The sequence below is a fragment of the Tachysurus vachellii genome, chromosome 4 (assembly GCF_030014155.1).
Source record: "Tachysurus vachellii isolate PV-2020 chromosome 4, HZAU_Pvac_v1, whole genome shotgun sequence".
In the NCBI taxonomy this organism is placed as follows: domain Eukaryota; kingdom Metazoa; phylum Chordata; class Actinopteri; order Siluriformes; family Bagridae; genus Tachysurus; species Tachysurus vachellii.
The window spans coordinates 24,791,312-24,810,810 of NC_083463.1; the positions used below are offsets into that span (position 1 = coordinate 24,791,312).

A 19,499-nucleotide genomic window follows, 5' to 3' on the forward strand; every position below is an offset into this window, starting at 1 on the left:
CATAACTGAGCAGCATAAGGATGATGGTATGTAAATAGTGTATGCTATCAGAAATAATCTGGAATCTTTGATTGGAAATTTTATTAAAGAATACAATAAGGTTAACACTACAAGGTTTTTACACTACAACAGTGGCCAAAATGGGCACAATAAAACAGTAGAATAAGACAGGAAAGGGAACTTTTCTATATTGGAACTAATTGCAAAACATAATTCAAACATTATTATCAAACAATTGCAAACATAATTGAATGAACTCTTGTGAGTTCATTCAAGATCATCCAAGATGTACCAAGCTTTGTTCTGTGTGTTCTTGAGAAGCACCCCTGATATCTGAATTCATACATTTGAACTTCCGTGTCATCTCTCTCATCATTCATACATTCATTCATTTTCCTATTTGTTTATTTATTTAAGCATGGTTTGAGACATTTGAATGATAATCAGTGTTCAATTAAACCATACATAATTTGATTATCTGACAACTTCCTATAACATTCATTGACTTTGAGTTCAGAATTCTGCAGACCCTCTCACTCACTTTAGTCTAACTGTTTAATCCTATTCAGGGTCTATTCCAGGAAAACTGCATATGAAGTGAGAATACTGTACACCCTGGATGGAATGTCAGTCAATCACATTGCAAAAATTTGTCTGTCCTAGCCAGAACCATGTATGAATTAGCAGAGGTTGCTCACTACTTCAATAAGTCAAAATATCCTATGGAGCACATGTTGACTTATTGAAGAAGCAAGCAACCTCTGCTCATAATGTAAGCCTATAGAGATGCAGGCCTACTGTACTTTTAAAAAAATAAAAGTTACAAGGTTAGTTGGAACGAATCAACACAGATAAGACCTACTTTGTCCAAACATTAAAATTTCCAACACTGTATTATAATAGCCTTAGTCATTCAGAGATTCTTGACATTTATTTCTACACTTTAAATACTAGAAATAGAAATGATGAAATTCTAAATAAGAATTACATGAAATCATACAAAAATGTTAGAAGCAGAGTTTTTTTTTAAGTATAATGCACTTTATTTCATTATAATTAACATAACTAAACACAACAGTGTACTTTATTACATTACGTAACCAAATTATATAACAGAAAATAAACATTACAATCAGAACCAGAATACCCAGCACAGAAACAAGATTGGAAAACATAGGCCATGCTAACAGCCCAGCAAAGCACTGGAACGCACCAGAAATCTTTGAGAAACAGAGGTCAAAGTCTAGGGTTTCCATTGATCATGAGGTGGAGACAGATGCTAGGTCCTAAAGAATAGGTGACTAGGCTGATCTAATTTCTGCATCTAGACAGCATGTTCCAGAGCCAGAAGTATGCAACAGGAATCAACATCATAAATGTCTGTCATCAGTTCACTTGGTTATCAGGTATCAATTTAGCAAAGGCCACAACCATTAAAGATAGAAGATTAATTCTGTCTTCACTATATGCTGCCTTTTATCATCACTTTTTTATCCAACCGCACCCATAAATGACAAAAAACTTCAGAAACTCCAAACCTGGCAAATGACACAAACGTTTGATATTTAAAAACATATAAAAATACAGAGGTATGAAATGATAGATGGTTAAATAGTATTTAGTAGAGTATCTCACAGAAAGACTAGTGCTAAAATGCAGCATTTAAACTTTACCCTCTACTTGCTTTAGTGATGGACTAGGTTCTATCTTGGGTAATTTCCTTTATGGTTGTGCATAAAGCTTGTCCATCTTACAATTTATAATATAGACATTTGCTCTTATTGGTTGTATCTCTGTCAGTTATGTACATAACTTTCCTGTGGACATACATTAGACATAGGCATTTCTCCCAAACTGCCTCACAGAGTAGCCTCGATCTGCTGCATCTTTTTCAGAACTTACAGGACTGTTGGTGTTTTTGTTTTGGGTTGTCATGAAAGTGGTGACACCGCTGTAGGTGTATTCTCTTTAAAAGTGGAGAAAGAGTGATCACTGCACTCAAATATCAAGACTTGCAAAATAATAAATTGAAAGAAACTCATTAATGTTAATGCTTGATATTAAATTAGTTTTATTAGATATAATTAATGTTTTAGATAAATAGTTATATACCTCATGCTGAAGCCCTCTGTTATTGAGAAGCAGAGGATACTGCCCCCCAGAAAGCAAAGGACAGAACCTGCCCATCCAATAAACAGTGCAGCTCCCAGCTCAAACCTGGGCAGATTATAAGTATTAGGCTGCTATAATCTGATTATATTTATAATAATTCTTCAAAGTTAAATTGCTTTGCTGCAGTTACTTACTTTTGTGCCACAAATAAAGGGTCAAAAAACTCTGAGGTTATTCTGTGAGCATACAGCGAACATGTGGCCAATGAACAGACACCTGTAAGGGAAAAGACAGTGAGAGATTGCCACAAACAAGTTACAGCACACCAAATAATTCATGCATCATTAATGTTACTCAACATAAATCTGGTAGTGATACTTCAGTACAATGCTCAATACTTTGTTGTTAAATGGACATTTTTACATTTTCAATTAGTCACCTATAAAAACATGGATTGCACACCACTCATGGTAGTTTATGAATGTTCAACAACATTAAATATAAGTATAAAAAGTGAATGTATTATATGCCTATAATTAATAAAATAACAGTTTTAATAGTTGGCAAAACTCTGTGATATAAGTGAAATAACATACTTTAGAAATAGCAGCCTGGCCCATTGTGTGTTGTTTCATACTGACTAAAAATGACCACTGGATGGCAGTTGAAGATACAGTATGTATAAACAAATTAAATAAATTCTGGCAGTGTCAAGGCACACACACTCCAATCACCATCACCATCACTACAAAGTACAATATCTTACTGTAGACTCTGAATCTACTCAATGTAGTAAATACAACAGTATTATAAGGTAGCAGAGGTCTAGACAATTACCACTGAGGATAAAATGTAGTCCAGAGAGGCAGGTAATCCTGGCCTTGGTAGACTCAGAGCCCCCTATCTTTGTGCATTTCATTCCAACCAGGGCCAGAATGGCCCCAAAGAAACCCAGGCACACTGCAGAGATCATCAGACCACGACACACCTGGATATAAGCTGAACAACCAGAATAACAGATGCTTAAATTCACTATATCATTTATAACCAATGTTATGGCTGATCAATTATATATATAATAACATAATATACAACATTATATTATATAATAATAACATGAAGACAAAAGAATATAGACTAGCCTTGGTAAGGTAAACGTTTTATTAGTTAAAAGGTTTTATTAGACTTTATTAGGACTTTATGGTCAACACCATGGGCTAGAAAATCTTTCATGTTCTAAACTACTGTTAGGGTTGCATTAAGTGCATTTGGCAAAATTTTGCATTGACACAGTGATGACCCTTTCTAAATGAAGCTTTTTGGCCCTGCTTATGTTCCTGGGAAAGGATATTACTCAAGCCAAAATCACATTAGGGCTACCTGATACTTTGCTTTACTTTTTCATTAACAAATGTTTTCATCTTACTTTTCTTGATTGAAAAACTTAATTTAAAAAAAAATGTAAACTTACTTTTAAAATGAAATCCAGTCCAAATTCAAATATTTACACAATATTTATTTTACAAATAAATGTATAGTCTTGTAGTACAATCCAAATTGAAAAAGTCTATTAAAAGAACAAATAACAAACCATCTAAAGCCAGCATAGAAGGGAAGTCCTTGCAGTTAGATATTCCAGTAGAATCTGTCACACATGTCTTCCACAGATTGGACCAAAAGGTTGCTGTAGTGATGACAGTTCCATCTATGGAGGACACTTTCCAGTAGTCAGTGGGCAGTGTGGAGGAGATGAGAACCCATCCTGAAATGCTAAGCAGCAAAGCAACAATCTCCATAACCATTTTCCCCATACTTTTCTCACACTGAAAAGTTCAAATATCAATAAAGTTCATTTGAAGTTAGTAGTCAGTGATTTGATAGTGCCAATCAAAAGTTATTATTGGAAGCAGTAGTCAGGAATAGCTATAGTCACTAGGTGTCAGGATAGCAGTGTTTCCAAGGATAGCAGTGTAGAATGTGTGCAGGAAGGTCTTTTATGGAGTTGTCTAGCACTGGGTCCTCTTTTGGTTGCATTATATACAACAGGGAGGGCTTTGTTCTCAAACCTTTTCAACAACTGACCAATAGCTTTTTTATACACATTAACCATCCATTTCACCAGAACACAGTGACACACACACACACACACACACACACACACACACACACACACACACACTCACATATCACTCCACAAGAATGATTTGAGGAGGAAGGGTAAGCCATTAAAGGTCAACAGATGAGTACATAAGAGGTGGATGTTATTGGAAGGGCCTGAAATGTCTATGCTTGCAGTGGATATTAAAAAAACTTCTTTATATAACAATATTCCAATCACATATTACAAAAAGAATCTTGAGCAATTCAAAAACTTTGTGGGTCTTCTTGTAAAATCATTTTTCGGTTAAATTCAATTAGTTGTTAATAATATCAAAAGTGTTCTAACTCTACCACTGTGATTTGTTAATCAGAATAGTGTCACTTTTTTATTTAAACATTTACATTTATAATAAATGAATCCTCATGTTACAATATTATGCTCTAATTCATAACCAATGCTATCCAAAGGATGAGTCACATCCAAACACAGAAGTTAGAAGCTGTGCTAGCATGTATACTAACTGCATCAGGAAATGTCTGCCACCATAAAATATGCATTTTATTTGTTATTTGTTTGTTATTATATTTGTAATAATAAATAAAATGCATATTTTCTGGTGGCAGACAATTCCTGATGCAGTTAGTTAGTATAGATGCTAGCACAGCTTCTGACTTCTGTTGCAGAAGAACTAGTCTCTGGATCAGCAGGATTCCAAATGCATTTGTCTAGGATGCTATAAGTTTTTCTTCTGCAGGTGACAGATCAAATACAGGGGAAAGGATCTTTTCTGACCAAAAATGTAAAAGATGTAGGAGATTGTTTCGAAAATGTTCACTCAAAAGTTACCTAGTGGCTTGCACAGCTGAAACATAATTTAGACCTAATGTGGCTGATCTGTGGCAATATCTTCAGGGTTGGTGGCAGGTATATTTTCTCCCTTGATTTGTTCACTTGATTACTTCAATAATGTATGACTCTAATAATGTAAGACGATATTATGATCTTACATTATTAGAGTCATACATTATTGAAGTAATGTAAGACATGGTATTATGATCTTATGTCATGGTATGCATTTGTTTTGCATTGTGTAGCATCTCAACACTGCGGAGGGCTGAACACAGACACAGAGATATTAGTGGTATGTTAAACGCTGTACAAAGGAAATTTATTCCACAACAAAAAGATAAGCTTTCAGTAGACATGCAACGGAAACGGGCTTTCCATCCAGCTCCACTGCAGCACTACTAGTGCGAGGAGTGACATAACATTGTTGAAATCTCCCACCCCCAATATTCCCCCCACCCCCAATATTGCCCCCCATGCGTTGAGCCTGCGGTCTCTGGTGTCTAAGCCCTAAGCGAGTGTGTGGCGGCTGGAGAGGCCATCCACATTACCATGCAGGGTTTCGGCCTGGTGGTGCACCTGGAATGAGAAATCTTGCAACGCAAGGAACCATCGAGTCACTCGGGCATTTGTGTCTTTTGCTTTGGTAATCCACTGAAGCAGGGCATGTTCAGTTATTAGGGTAAAGTGCCTCCTGGCTAGGTAATACCTGAGCTCTTCAATGGCCCACTATATTGTGAGGGCTTCCCATTATATAGCTACGTGTTTTTGCTCTGCTTGGTTCAGTTTTTTTATCTCCAGTGTGGCTAGGATCTTTTCCCACCACAAATGTAGAAGATTGCTTCGAAAATGTTTACCCAAAAGTAATTTAGTGACTTGCACAGCTGAAACATAATGTAGACCTAATGTAGCTGGACTTTGGCAATATCTTCAGGGTTCGTGGCAGGTATATTTTGTTTAATTCTTCACTTGATTAGTTCACTTGATTACTTCAATAATGTATGACTTTGACATGGTCTTACGATGTTATGTCATGGTATGTATTTGTTTTATACTGTGCAGCCACTTAACACTGCAGAGGGCTAAACGCAGATGCAAAGATATTAGTGGTGTGTTAAATGCTGAACAAAGGAGCTTTATTCAACAACAAAAAGATAAGATTTCAGCAAATAGGCAACAGGAAAGCGGCTTTCCATTCAGCACCACCGCAGCATTGCCACTGTCCATTCAGCACCACTGCAGTAGTAGTGCGAGATGCAATATAATGTTGTTAAAACATTATTAGGTATTACAACTTGGCTGAAGAGGAGCACAAATTCCTGGGCGATGTTTTGGTTTGTGGCCTTCCAAAGAGGTATAACCTCAGGGAATCGGATGGAATAGTCTACAATTACTAAGATGTACTCATATACCCTGGGCTGACTTTGGGAGTGGCCCAATGAGGTCCATACCCACACTTTCAAATGGGAAACCAACAATGGGCAGGGGAATATACAGCATGGGATCATGCTTTGTTGGACTGGTCATTGACACTGGGGGCCACGTTGGCAGAGGTTGGGAAACCTCCGCATCCATGCCAGGCCAGGTGAACCAGTCCCAGAGCTTCTCCAGTGTCTGTTCGCCGACCTAAGCCACCTACCTGCTTATAATGCCACACCCAGCTCAGCCAAGTAACTCTTTCTTGGACAGTGAGGAGTTTGTGGCTAACATCTGATTGGCCGCAGGGATTTTGCTTCATTTACTCTCTGTCTACAACAACTAGTCCCAGAGCTTCTCCAGTGTGTGTTCGCCGACCTAAGCCACCTACCTGTTTATAATGCCACACCCAGCTCAGCCAAGTTACTCTTTCTTGGACAGTGAGGAGTTTGTGGCTAACATCTGATTGGCTGCAGGGATTTTGCTTCATTTACTCTCTGTCTACAACAACCATGGTGCTGAATTGCCACTGTCCATTCAGCCCCACCGTGGTAGTAATCGAAGGAGCTATATATAATGTTGTTGAAAGGTGGCGGTGCGTGCTACTTTGTGAGCTGCATGTCTTGTATTGTTTTATTGAATTAGGATACCTTTCTTTTTCCATGAGGGTCAAATTCCAGTATAGCACCTATTCATTTTTTTGGTGTTTAGTAGAGAAATGGGAAGTGTTATTGAAATACACCCCTGTGGATATCTCAAAAATTGTTATTTGGGATATTGTGATCTTTTTGCAGTTTATGAAATGAAGTAAACATTATTTGAAAACAAGATCACCAAGAATATCAATCCATTCATATGCCATGATTTGATAGTACTATGTAATTTTGGGGTGAAGGGAATTAGGAGAATATTTTCCTGGAGGAAGCAAAACTGAAACTGTTTTTTTAACAGCTGGGCTCTGGAGACTTAAAAAGAAACTGGTAAAGAGTAGCTCAGGATAGAAACAGGTGATGGTAACAAAATACATGTTCCAAAAAGACCCATGTTAGTACTTTATAGATTAATAATAGTATTTTATAATGTGAAAAGTAATTAATGCGCAACTTGACTGGGAGCCAATGCAAGGTCCTTTCGTTGTCCAAGCTATCAGTTCAGCTACAATTGATTCCCCCTACATAACAGGCTAAATAATCCTTGATACACATGCTAGAGATAAGAGTGTATAATAACCAAAATTAACATTAAAAGTAAACTATACCCATAAGGATAATATTATGTTGTTAAGGATATATCTTTAATTAAATTTTCTTTTGGAGCACCACTTGGACATCTAGCAGTTCAGCAAGCAGTGCATTAGGATGGGGCAAGAGCATACTACGACACTGCCTTTGCCAAATTACACATATCTATATTATTACGCTTGGCAACCTCTGACTGACAAAGATGTAAAGTCTCCTATAACAAGAGTTCTTTCAGGCTTCTCACCAGGTGCTTTACTAAGGACAGCAAACCTGTTTGACATGTGAAACAGAAAGGAAGTGGCGGTCCTTGATGTTCTGCTGCTGCTCCTATACTAACAATTTACAATTACAAAGTGCTTATGTCTCTATCATTGGATACATTAACTCTGGTTCACTACATGTTACATACTTAAGATACCATGAGTCTGAAACACTGTTCAAAGACGTATATACCAGTATATATAAACAAGCAGGGGGAAGTGCTAGTTGAAGTGTTTCATGGATAAGTAGGTCTTCAACTGTTGTTTGAAAATAGCCAGTGACTCAGCTGTACAGACCCCTAGGTTTAATTTAATCAAGTTTATTTATTTAGAGGTCTAAACATATTACCTTATGATACTTAAGCCTTTTTAGGAATGAGCTCTTTCTGATGTGTATCTTGGAGTGGAATCTGGGTGCATACAATCTGTAAATTCTTACAGAGCAATGGCTTCACAGGGGTCCTGAGCCCAGAGAGTCCAGCCGGCGGAGAGGGGGAAACATTGTCCTGGGAGTGTGGTACAGGCTTAACAGACAGGCAGTAAGTGGATCAGCATGAGGATTTTACAAGAAGGAGAAGGAGAACGAGAGACAGCACAAAAATTCCCCAAGTGGGTAAATGCCCCTCTTTCCTCCCTGTAGAATGCCACAGAGTTCCTGATTGGTTCCGTGTTTTTGGCGGGACTTTGACCTTGGCGCTGAAGGATGTGTTGTTTTCCTGCAGCTTCATGCAGGCAGTGCATGCTCTAATGTTATTATTATTATTATTATTATTATTATTATTATTATTATTATTATTATTATTATTATAAATGAATAAATAAATGAAGTCAGATAAAATATCATTATATATTTCTTCTGAATTAATTGCATTAAATTTCCTGAAGAAAATCACTAAGGTGTTGATAAAGGTTGTCAGACCTAAAATGTCAGACTGTGCTTATGGTATCACAGAAGTTTGCAAGAACATCAGCTCTATAAGGAATGTGAAAAGAATTATTTATTTAAAATTGGTTAAGACAAAGACTACATTTCCAAAAAAGCACATTTTTGTTGCATGGTATTACAGTTGTATCATGTGTTTTGGTACAGTTTGGTGCCTGACCATTGCAGGCACCATATTTATATATATTGTTTGGTGACTAGCTCTTTGGGTTCAGAGCTCGAATAGTAGCCTTTTGTGGGGCTGCTGGTGATGCAGAAAGTCACTCACAAGAAAATCAAGGAAGCAGAATATTTAAACTCATGATATATGCCCAAGAAGTCTCATGAAGGATACGTTATTGATTAGTTGGATTGTTTATTATATCAGACTATCAGCCATACAGAAGTTGTATGAGTAAGTAATATTTACATGATGCTAGCCAGATAATATACACATATTTTTGAAGATTAAATGTCCTATTTTTGAGAGTACAGTGTGTTTGCTAGTTTTGTGTCATGGACATTTGACATGCAGGCAACACATCAGACTGGTAGACATGTCGTCCTCATAACACTATTGCTCAGCTCGTTTTATATCCTGGCAGAGTTGACAACAGTAAATGGGTGTAGAAGCCGGCCCGACTGTCTGCATTTTTGTTTATAGCACCATTGTAGACCAATCTGCTCGATAATGACTATACAAAAGAGTGTTATGCCTTCTGAAACAGATGTCACTATTAGTTTAACTTGTTTATTACAAGTTTTTTGATGGAAAACAGATGCCATAAACACTAAGTATCAGGATAGTTAACATTGTTGTGTTCAGCAAAGGAAGAGCAGTGACATTATAAAAAGTGTAACCCATTTTGCATGTTAGCCAGACACCTAACTAGGCAGTACGACTACCCAACTGTCTAAACAGACATCGAATGTATGTTACCAATTATGCAAGGTTATACAATTTGATAAATAAAGAGGCTGGGTTATTCTTAACAAGATAGCAGTGGATTTTGGATCATTTCTGTGCAGTTTTTTTAACAGTGATGTTTTGCTAACAACAAATTTTGCAAACTGTTAACTTAGTTGTTATATTGGTTAGTTGGTTTATTGTTATATTGGTTGATAGTTTAGTCAGATTTTACATTAATGCTACACAGCAATTTACATGAGTGTGAGCTTTTTTACACCATACAGTCACCAGACCGCTGTCTAGGTGTTGGAGGCACTGAAGGCCAATAGAGCTCTGGGCTAGACTGTCAGTAAATCTGAGAATGATGAATGATGAGAGTTACTGTCAGTAAAACAATATGAGCTCATGTGATTCGGATTTCTGATACAGACTTTATGTATTATGTCCCTCCTTACAAGTAGTAAAGTGATAAGCATGATTCCATGCCTTCTGTTTAAATCACATGAATATATTTATATGTATGTGTCATTCTTTTGTATGCTAACACATCGAAAACCTTGCTTTTGGAATTAGAATTGGAAGTTTTCTAAAAGCATTTCATAAATATTGCTTGCATATGCTTAATTGGGTAATGTATTACACAGATTATAATAAAAGTTCCTTTGTTGTATTTTATTGGATGCAATTTGATGTGCAGTACTAGCAAATTGGGATGAAGCATTTTCCCCATTTCTATTTCAAAGCTCCTAGCCAGACAGCTACACTTTAAGTGCAGATATTTGGAGGTTATAGCTGGAGAGAGTGCTGGTGGAGTTTGTAAATGATTAAATAAAAATTTGTCAACAGCATAATTTTGACAGCAGATTTGAATTTAGTTTTAGTCATAGTTTTTTGACATATATTAGTCATCTGCTTTGTTTTAGATTTAGTCTAGTTTTAGTCGACTTAGCATAAGAATTTAGTTGACCAAATCTACTGTAGGTTTAGTTGACTAAAATATATTGGGTTTAATTTTAGTGTAATTAATTTAATCTATTGTAATATACAAACTATTTTAACTTAAAATTAAATAAAACCAAGTCTCATTAAATATATCTAATATAGCCTTTCTAAAAAAGAACAGAAATTTGATATGCATTGTTTATAACTTGCATATGACATTATTCAACTCCAAAATAATAGAAAGAACAACTGAATAAAAAGAAAAACTGTATTTGGCAGTAATGCCATTGCAAATTACCTGAATCAATAATAATTAAATAATAATAGGGGGGCACGGTGGCTTAGTGGTTAGCACGTTCGCCTCACACCTCCAGGGTTGGGGGTTCGATTCCCGCCTCCACCTTGTGTGTGTGGAGTTTGCATGTTCTCCCCGTGCCTCGGGGGTTTCCTCCGGGTACTCCGGTTTCCTCCCCCGGTCCAAAGACATGCATGGTAGGTTGATTGGCATCTCTGGAAAATTGCCCGATGACACCTGAGATAGGCACAGGCTCCCCGTGACCCGAGGTAGTTCAGATAAGCGGTAGAAAATGAACGAATGAATGAATGAATTTTAATAATAGACAGTTCATTTATATCATATATCATTTGTTAAAGAGCAAATGTACTGAAACAGCCCCTTACATTTACATTTACAACATTTGGCAGACACGCTTATCCAGAGCGGCATACAAAATTGCTTAAGTCTCTATCATTGAATGCATGAACTCTGGTTCACTAGGCCAGACTTCAGATACCATGAGCCTAAATCACTGTTCCCTCTATGATGCTCACATGCACAAGTAATCTCTGTATTATATTTCTACTCCTTTTACTCCTCTTGTGGTGAAAACCTTATCAAACACATGAAAACAGAGCTGCGCCTGCGCACATACTGCGCTTTACAGTCATGTCAAAGATGGAGATTAATGAACCACAAATATAAGTCACTGCATTAATTGAACGAGATTGTTTAGGCCTACCTTAAACTTAAAAAAGCAGATTTGTTCACAAACATAAAATCACTATCTTAAATATTAAATTAAAATTTTATTTTAATGTTTTGTTTTATGTTTTTTTTAAACATGCACTCTTCATTTTGTTACATAACGGATTCAATTTGAGGACAGCAACAAATAGCATTTATTTAGCATGTCAATCACTTTTAATGTACAATCTGAGTCACTTCTCTAGTTAGTACAGACAGTGATGCAGCTGCTCAGAATGCTCTCAATGGTCCCACTGTAGAAAGTAGTCAGGATGGGGGAGGGAGATGGGCTATTCTCAGCTTTTGTAAGAAGTAGATAATGCTGCTGGGCTTTCTTGATGATGGAGCTGGTGTTGAGTGACCAGGTGAATTTTGTGGCTATCTCTACAGGTCCGTCGATGTTCAGAGGAGAGTGGTCACACATTGCTGCACAGTCGTGAGTCAGCAAGGTGAACAGCAGTGTACTAAGCACGCAGCCCTTAGGAGCTTCAATACCCAGTGTGGTGGTGCTGGAGATGCTGTTGCAGAGGGAGGTGTTCAGTCACAGCAGGAAGAACAGTGCTGCTCAGGGAAATGTTGAAGTTGTCAGTAAAGACATCTGCTAGCTGTTCTGCGCATTACCTGAGCACCCTGCCAGGAATGTTGTCTGGTCCAGCAGTCTTCTGTGGATTAACTCTTCATAGAGTTCTCCTTACGTCGGCCTCTGTCCTGGAAGTGGCTGTGGATTGTCAGGGCATGTGAGCGCTTTGCTTTTCTGTTGGCTCAGGACAGTTTGTCCCTTGCTGTTCTTAGTGCTGCCCTGTCCCATGTTCTAAAGGCTACGGCTTCTGTTTGGAGCATGTGGTGATGGTCTTGGAGGCAGTCACATCATCAATGCACTTGCCAATATAGCTGGTTACTGATGCTGTGTACTCCTCCAAGTTGACGGAGTCGCTGTTGGACCCTTAAGAGGTTTCAGTCAGTGCACTCAAAGCAGTCCTGAAGAGCAGAGATGGCTCCTGCTGCTATGGAATTAGCATAAAAGTAACCAAGGTGGGGGCGGGGCTACGCACGATATGCGCCAGGAATGTTTGTGTAAACAAGATCCAGTGTGTTTTCCCCTCTCTTTGCATAGTCCACATACTGATGGAATTTAGGGAGCACTGACTTGAGATTTGCATGATTGAAATCTCCAGCGATGATAAACAGTCCGTCGGGGTTAACATTCTGCAGATCGCTAATAGCCCCATAGAGTTCACATAGTGCCTCTTTAGCATAGCCCTGGGGGAAATGTACACTCCCACAATGAAAACCGTGGTGAATTCCCATGGTAAATAAAATGGCCTGCATCTAGCAGTCACAAACTCCGCTAGCGATGAGCAAGTAACTAGAAACAAGCACAGAATAACAACACCATACCGTGTTGATGTAACCACTACCGTGAGCCTTACCGCACAGAGCTGCATTCATGTCGGTGCGAAACAAGGTGAGCCCATCTAGCTGAATAGTGGCGTCCAGAACTCTATCGCTAATCCACGTCTCTGTGGAAACAAAGAAGCCGCAGTCTCTAAACTCTTGTCATGTAGTGCGTTCGAGACGGATGTAGTCCAGTTTATTGTCCAGGGAGGAAACTTTGGAAAGGAGAATGGACGGGAGAGCCGGCCGGCTATGGTTTGTTTTTAGCCTAGCCCTGGATTTAAAAAAGAAGAACAAGAATTTGAAGATGATGGGCTCACTGAAACTGAACATTTGAAGACTGGAATATTTCTGTGACATGCGGTTAGTAGAGTCAGAATTTAGCATCAGATAATGAACTCAAAGCATGTAGAGTTCACAAAGTAATTTGAATAGTGCATGGTGTGAAGGTGCAGCTGACAAAGCTACAGCATTTTTTAAATTTTGGCCAGAATTTCAATTGAATATATCCAGCACCATTTTGAATAAATGCCATAAGAAATGAGGCTATTCAGAGAGCATAGGGTATCCTACCTAGTATTACCTTGGTGTTCCCAATAAAGTGGCTGGTGATTGTATGTTGTTTCCTTAAGTATGGATTATTTGACATAAGACCAGTATTTAGCTGGAATATTAACATGCAGTAACAGGAGTTCTATTTGAAACTGCTGTAGATCTAAGTAAAAAGGGTTCAAAGGAATTCTAGGAATACTATTAATAAATTCTAGCTGTGTAAATGAACCTGGCTGTGGTTTTGATACTGATAAATATTTGTTTCCATGTTTTTTTTTCTGTGAAGGACTTGATGTGAACTGTGAGGCATGTCAAAGGTTTTACCGAGATGGCTAGGCAATCTCATTCACAAAAATTTTGACAGATGAGGCAGTGAGTGGTAATTAAAACATATTTAGAGTGGTAAATGATATGGGGATGTGATTTGCTCATTATTTTATTTGCTTGCTAATATGGGCCTTAATTGAGTCTTGGTTGAGTTCAGAATAACCTTATCTTTCCCTAATTTTTAGGAATGGATTCAGCAGAAAAACATTCTGTCTACTGTTTTGAGGGACAGCCTGCTCCAACCCCAGTATGTGGAGAAACTAGAGAAGATATTGCACTTTGTAGTAAAAGAAAAAGCACTTACATTACAAGACCTTGACAACATCTGGGCTTCACAGGTACTTTAGCCATTATGGCTTGAATTTAGCCAAATGATGCAAAAATGACACATTGGGTCTCATTTACCAAGCTGGATATGAATAGATGTCATGAAATGTGTAGGAAAAATCTGTGGTGTTGAGTGTCTGAATTTGTACATAAGAAGAATAAATTAGTCATGTGAAAAAATTAGCATACCCCATTAAATATTAAGTTGAAATGTCAACATGTTGATTACTGATTTTGTTTTAATATGTACCTGTAAATGAAAGTAATGTAATTGATTGTAAACAACCATCTGTAATTGATTGTAAACAACCATCTACCATCTATCAGATTGTAAACAACCATCTACCAGTTTCTGACATCAACTGGAAGAAAATTTCCCTCATTCTTCAATGCAGAATTCTTTCAGCTGATGTCTGAGGGGTTTCTTGCATGCATAGTCTATTTCAAATCACTTTACAGGATCTCAATAGAATTTATATCTTGGCTTTGACTTGGCCATTCCAGAATTCTTAGTTTTTTTTTTACTTTTCAGTCAGTCCTTGGTGGATTTACTGGTATATTTTTGTCATGTAACAAGGAAAAGATGGTCTCATATGTTCCTCAAGCACCTTCTGATACAATGTAGAATTCATAACAGATACTATGATGATGATCTGGCTATGTCCTCTTGCAGTAAAGCATCCCCAAACCATAACACTTCCACCTCCACATTTCACATTTGGTATGATGTGGGTTTTTTTGCTGAAATGCTGTTGTATTTGGTTTACACCAAGCATGCTGTCTGTCAGGGTGTTTAAATTGTTTGCTGCAAGTTTTCATGTCTGTCTCGGCATTTACATTTTTTGGTTAATATTTTATGTTGTCACTTTTGTTTTTTAAATTCTTTTCTATAGCAGTTAATTGTATTCCTCTTCTTTGGGAGACGCTTTTTTTGTTACCTGTTTTCAAACAGCAAGTGGAGGAAACACTCTTTGGATCTTTTTAATATTTCAATCTGATTCAAGTCAGTGATACATAGGCATTATTGTACGTAGGCTGAACTGTACTGAGCACAACACACACGCACATCAACTGTATGGACTGCACAGACCAAATACACACACTTCCAATATATATCCATCAAACTGTTTACATGCTGTTTTGCACACTGTTTTGTTTACATGTATTTTTTTATGGCTTTCTTGCTGACTCATTTAAGTTCTAATATTAATTAAAACCTAGAGTGAATTATATGTGAAATTGAAAAATGCTGAAAGTGCTGATTTCTACCTGATTTTGAAACAGTGTACACTTCTATAACTCTCTATATCAAGGACCTTTGATGTAATTCCAGACAGGACCGGTGCTGGTGAAGGTTTTCATTTCAAACAAACAAGAGCCACAACGTATCCCACTTGTACTGTATAACCAGTTTATCCTAATCTACAATCAACTATCAAGAATCCCTCCTATTTTTCTGGAATAAAACCCTTTTTTGAATATAAATTAAATTAAAAGATAAATTAAAAAGCTACAAAAGCTGAACTTGATTATGCTCTAAGCTAATACTACACTTGTGTTATAAGGAACACAATACTAATACTGAACAGGGCTCCTTTTTTCTCTAAAAACAATTGGCTCAATTCTTCAAGGCATGGATTCCAAAAGACGTTGGAAACTTTTCTTTAAAAACTAGTCCATGTTAACATGATTGCATCACAGAATTCCTGAGATCCAGTGACTGGGAAGGCCAATGATGAACGCTGAACTTGCCATGTTCAGGAAACTGGTTTGGGACGATTCTTCCTTTGTGACATGGTCCATTAACTTGCTGGATGTAGTCATCAGAAGATCTGTAAATTGTGGCCATGAAGGGATGCACTGTTCTTGGCTGACAGAACAGAAACCCAACATAGTCTTCTGCTCTTATACCCCATCTGCCTCAGGTTTTGACGTGTTGTGCATTCTCAAATGCTTTTCTGCTCAACACAATTATAGTGAGTCCTTATCTAAGTTACTGTAGCCTTTCTGTCAGCTCAAACGTCAAAAGTCTTGCCATTCTATATTGACCTCTCTCATCAACAAACTGTAGAAACTATTGTATGAAAATCCCAGCACATCAATAAAATAAAAATAATCAAATCAACCTCTCTGGCAGCAACAGTCATACGGTCAAAATCACAGTGACCAAACTTGTTCTCCATTCTGATGATAGTTGATGTGCACATAAGCTAAGGCCATTAGGTGGCATAGTGTCCCCATTTTCTGACCATATCTTTCAGCTAGAGGAATGATGTTTTTTAGAAAAACCTTTATATAACATCTACTTTGGAAAGAGCATTTAAAGGTTTTGTCTATAATTTTCTGTTTCCAAATTTACACCATTACGTGTGCTTGCATACCAAAAATGTCCATTAATTAAATTTTAGACTTTTTTTATTACCATTTTAATTAGTGATGTCACTAATTTGCATAAACATACATACAAAATGACTTATTTTTATTATAAAAAAAAACTACCTTTTATCACAGTCTTAGATATCAAAGATTACTAACAGCATTGGCTTTTATGCATTGTTAGTTTTTGTGTAACAATGCAGCTACATCACTGCCAGTACCTTCTATGGCCAGGAGGCCATTTTGAATAGAGGGAATCATCTACAATGGATAACAGAGTTCATATAGCAGGTGGCTCCAGCATTCTTCAGACCTACATATCCTTTAGTTGGCCATGGCCCGGTGGGAAAACTCTCACTCTATAAGAGCCTCTCAGTCTGAAAGAACCAATAAAATCTAAAATACAAATTTTTAATTTGTACATCATTAGCTTAAATTTCTTGTTGATTGAATACAAACAATCAACAAGAAATAAATACAAATGAAGCATTTATTCACTCAACTAGTCATTCCACTATTTATGATCAAATTAATTTATGTATCAAAGACCGACATGCCTTGGGAGTACATTTCTGTGAGAGTGTCAACTATCTGCTTAAAATCTTCATATGCATCCCACAGCTACAAGCAGGACAAAGCCAGCATTAATGGCAGCAGGACTGCTGAACACTTGTTAACAAATTTTAAAAATAATCACATCAACTTGTGCTTTGTTGCCACAATCAAGTGTACAACATAATCTTCATTATAATTATAATTACTACAACAACTATGAAAATTATTAGAACAATTACCACTTGCGTTTTACTATTGCTTCACATGCCCTTAAAATATACTGTATCTTGACAATTTTTAATACCAAATAAGTTTATCTGAAGAATGCCACGCAGCAAGTGCAAGATGTACAGTATTTACAGTCTGAGTACAGTATGAACAGGATAATATACAAAAGAATATGCTATGAACAAGATTTACAGTTTTCTGTGCTATAGGCATAATATACAAGGTGTTATATTATATTGACATAATATGCAGGGGTCAGAAAAATCTGTTCCTCAGTCGATAAGAACGATATCTCAAGAAAAGTGACTGAATGTTTGTAAGATATACATGAACTTATGATTATAATCAGTTTACTGCCTAGCATTCTTCAGACCTACATATCCTTTAGTTGGCCATGGCCCGGTGGGAATACTCTCACTCTATAAGAGCCTCTCAGTCTGAAAGAACCAATAAAATCTAAAATACAAATTTTTAATTTGTACATCATTAGCTTAAATTTCTTGTTGATTGAATAGGGGCATCAAAGATAAGTCCACACAAATACTACAAATAACCACTTATTCTTGGGATATTGTACTAACAAGGAGGACTGAAAAAACATCCTGAACATGAAAGTGCAAGTTACATAAATGTCAGGACTCTGCCTGGACTTTGGCCATGTGCCTTTTGTTTATGTTTCATGTTCACGTGTCTGCCCCGCCCTTGTCTTTTCTGCCCCGCCTCTGCACACCTGTCCCTTGTGTATAATGATTATTTGTATTATTTAATTGAGCCGCGTTGCTTCGTGCAGCGCGGAATCCTATCGTCTCCTGTCGTCGTCTCCTGTCGTCGTCTCCTGTCGTCGTCTCCTGTCGTCGTCTCCTGTCGTCGTCTCCTGTCGTCGTCTCCTGTCGTCGTCTCCTGTCGTCGTCTCCTGTCGTCGTCTCCTGTCGTCGTCATGTCTGTGTCCTGGTTCGTGGTTTTTAAGTTATTAAACCCCGTTTTTGTTAAGCTGTCCTGCGTTTGGGTCCGTTTTTATCCCGCGTTCACTGACAGAAGGATTCCGCCAGACCAGGACCCAGCAGGACAGCTTCAGCCTGGACCGGCCGCTTGGGAGCATTTTTTTTTTTATTGGATTTTTTTTTTTCCCTTTACTTTGCGGGTTTTGGTGACATCGGTCCGCATTTTTTCGGTGGGGGACGCCGCTCCGCTTCCGGCTTTTCCGCGGGGGGCGCCGCTCCACTTCCTGGTTGCGGGCCGTGTCACCAGCCCGAGTTTTGTTTTGTTTTTTCGGTGTCCTGTGACATCGCTTCACATGTGTCGCTTCACATCCGGTTTCCGTGGAGGACGCCGCCCCACTTCCTGTCCGCGGGGGGTGTTGCAGGCCCGTGTTTTGCCCACTGGAGTTTTTTTCTGTTCTATGGAGGTTTTGTTTTTTCCCTGCCCTCCCTCCCCTTTTCCTGGTTCTGAGAGGTGGGTCTGGCCGTGGTGCGTCGGGGGTTGTGCTCGGCCCTCCTGTTCGGCTGTGGGGGTTGTGCTCGGCCCTCCTGTTCGGCTGTGGGGGTTGTGCTCGGCCCTCCTGTTCGGCTGTGGACGTCGCTCGGCCCTCCTGTTCGGCTGTGGACGTCGCTCGGCCCTCCTGTTCGGCTGTGGACGTCGCTCGGCCACTCTGGCTACGCCGCCGTGTGCCTTGCTCCCCCCACCTGCCTCGCCGTGTGCCTTGCTCCCCCCACCTGCCTCGCCGTGTGCCTTGCTCCCCCCACCTGCCTCGCCGTGTGCCTTGCTCCCCCCACCTGCCTCGCCGTGTGCCTTGCTCCCCCCACCTGCCTCGCCATGTGCCTTGCTCCCCCCTCCTGGACCCGTCGGGACTGTCTGGACGGTTTGGCGCGTCAGGAGCCGCGCCTTGCGGGGGGGGTTCTGTCAGGACTCTGCCTGGACTTTGGCCATGTGCCTTTTGTTTATGTTTCATGTTCACGTGTCTGCCAA

The 19,499-nt window shown here is 38.6% G+C and overlaps 1 protein-coding gene across 1 annotated transcript; it reads right to left on the reverse strand.

Moving 5' to 3' along the window:
• Positions 1-1,830: 1,830 nt before the first annotated feature.
• On the reverse strand, positions 1,831-4,086 carry cldn10a (claudin 10a). Its single transcript, XM_060867156.1, has 5 exons — positions 3,704-4,086; positions 2,950-3,111; positions 2,307-2,388; positions 2,113-2,217; positions 1,831-1,966 (listed from the first exon to the last, which is right to left on the reverse strand). The coding sequence occupies exons 1-5, from the start codon at positions 3,921-3,923 to the stop codon at positions 1,831-1,833; spliced, it is 705 nt and encodes a 234-aa protein (XP_060723139.1). The 5' UTR covers positions 3,924-4,086.
• Between the last annotated feature and the right edge of the window lie 15,413 nt (positions 4,087-19,499).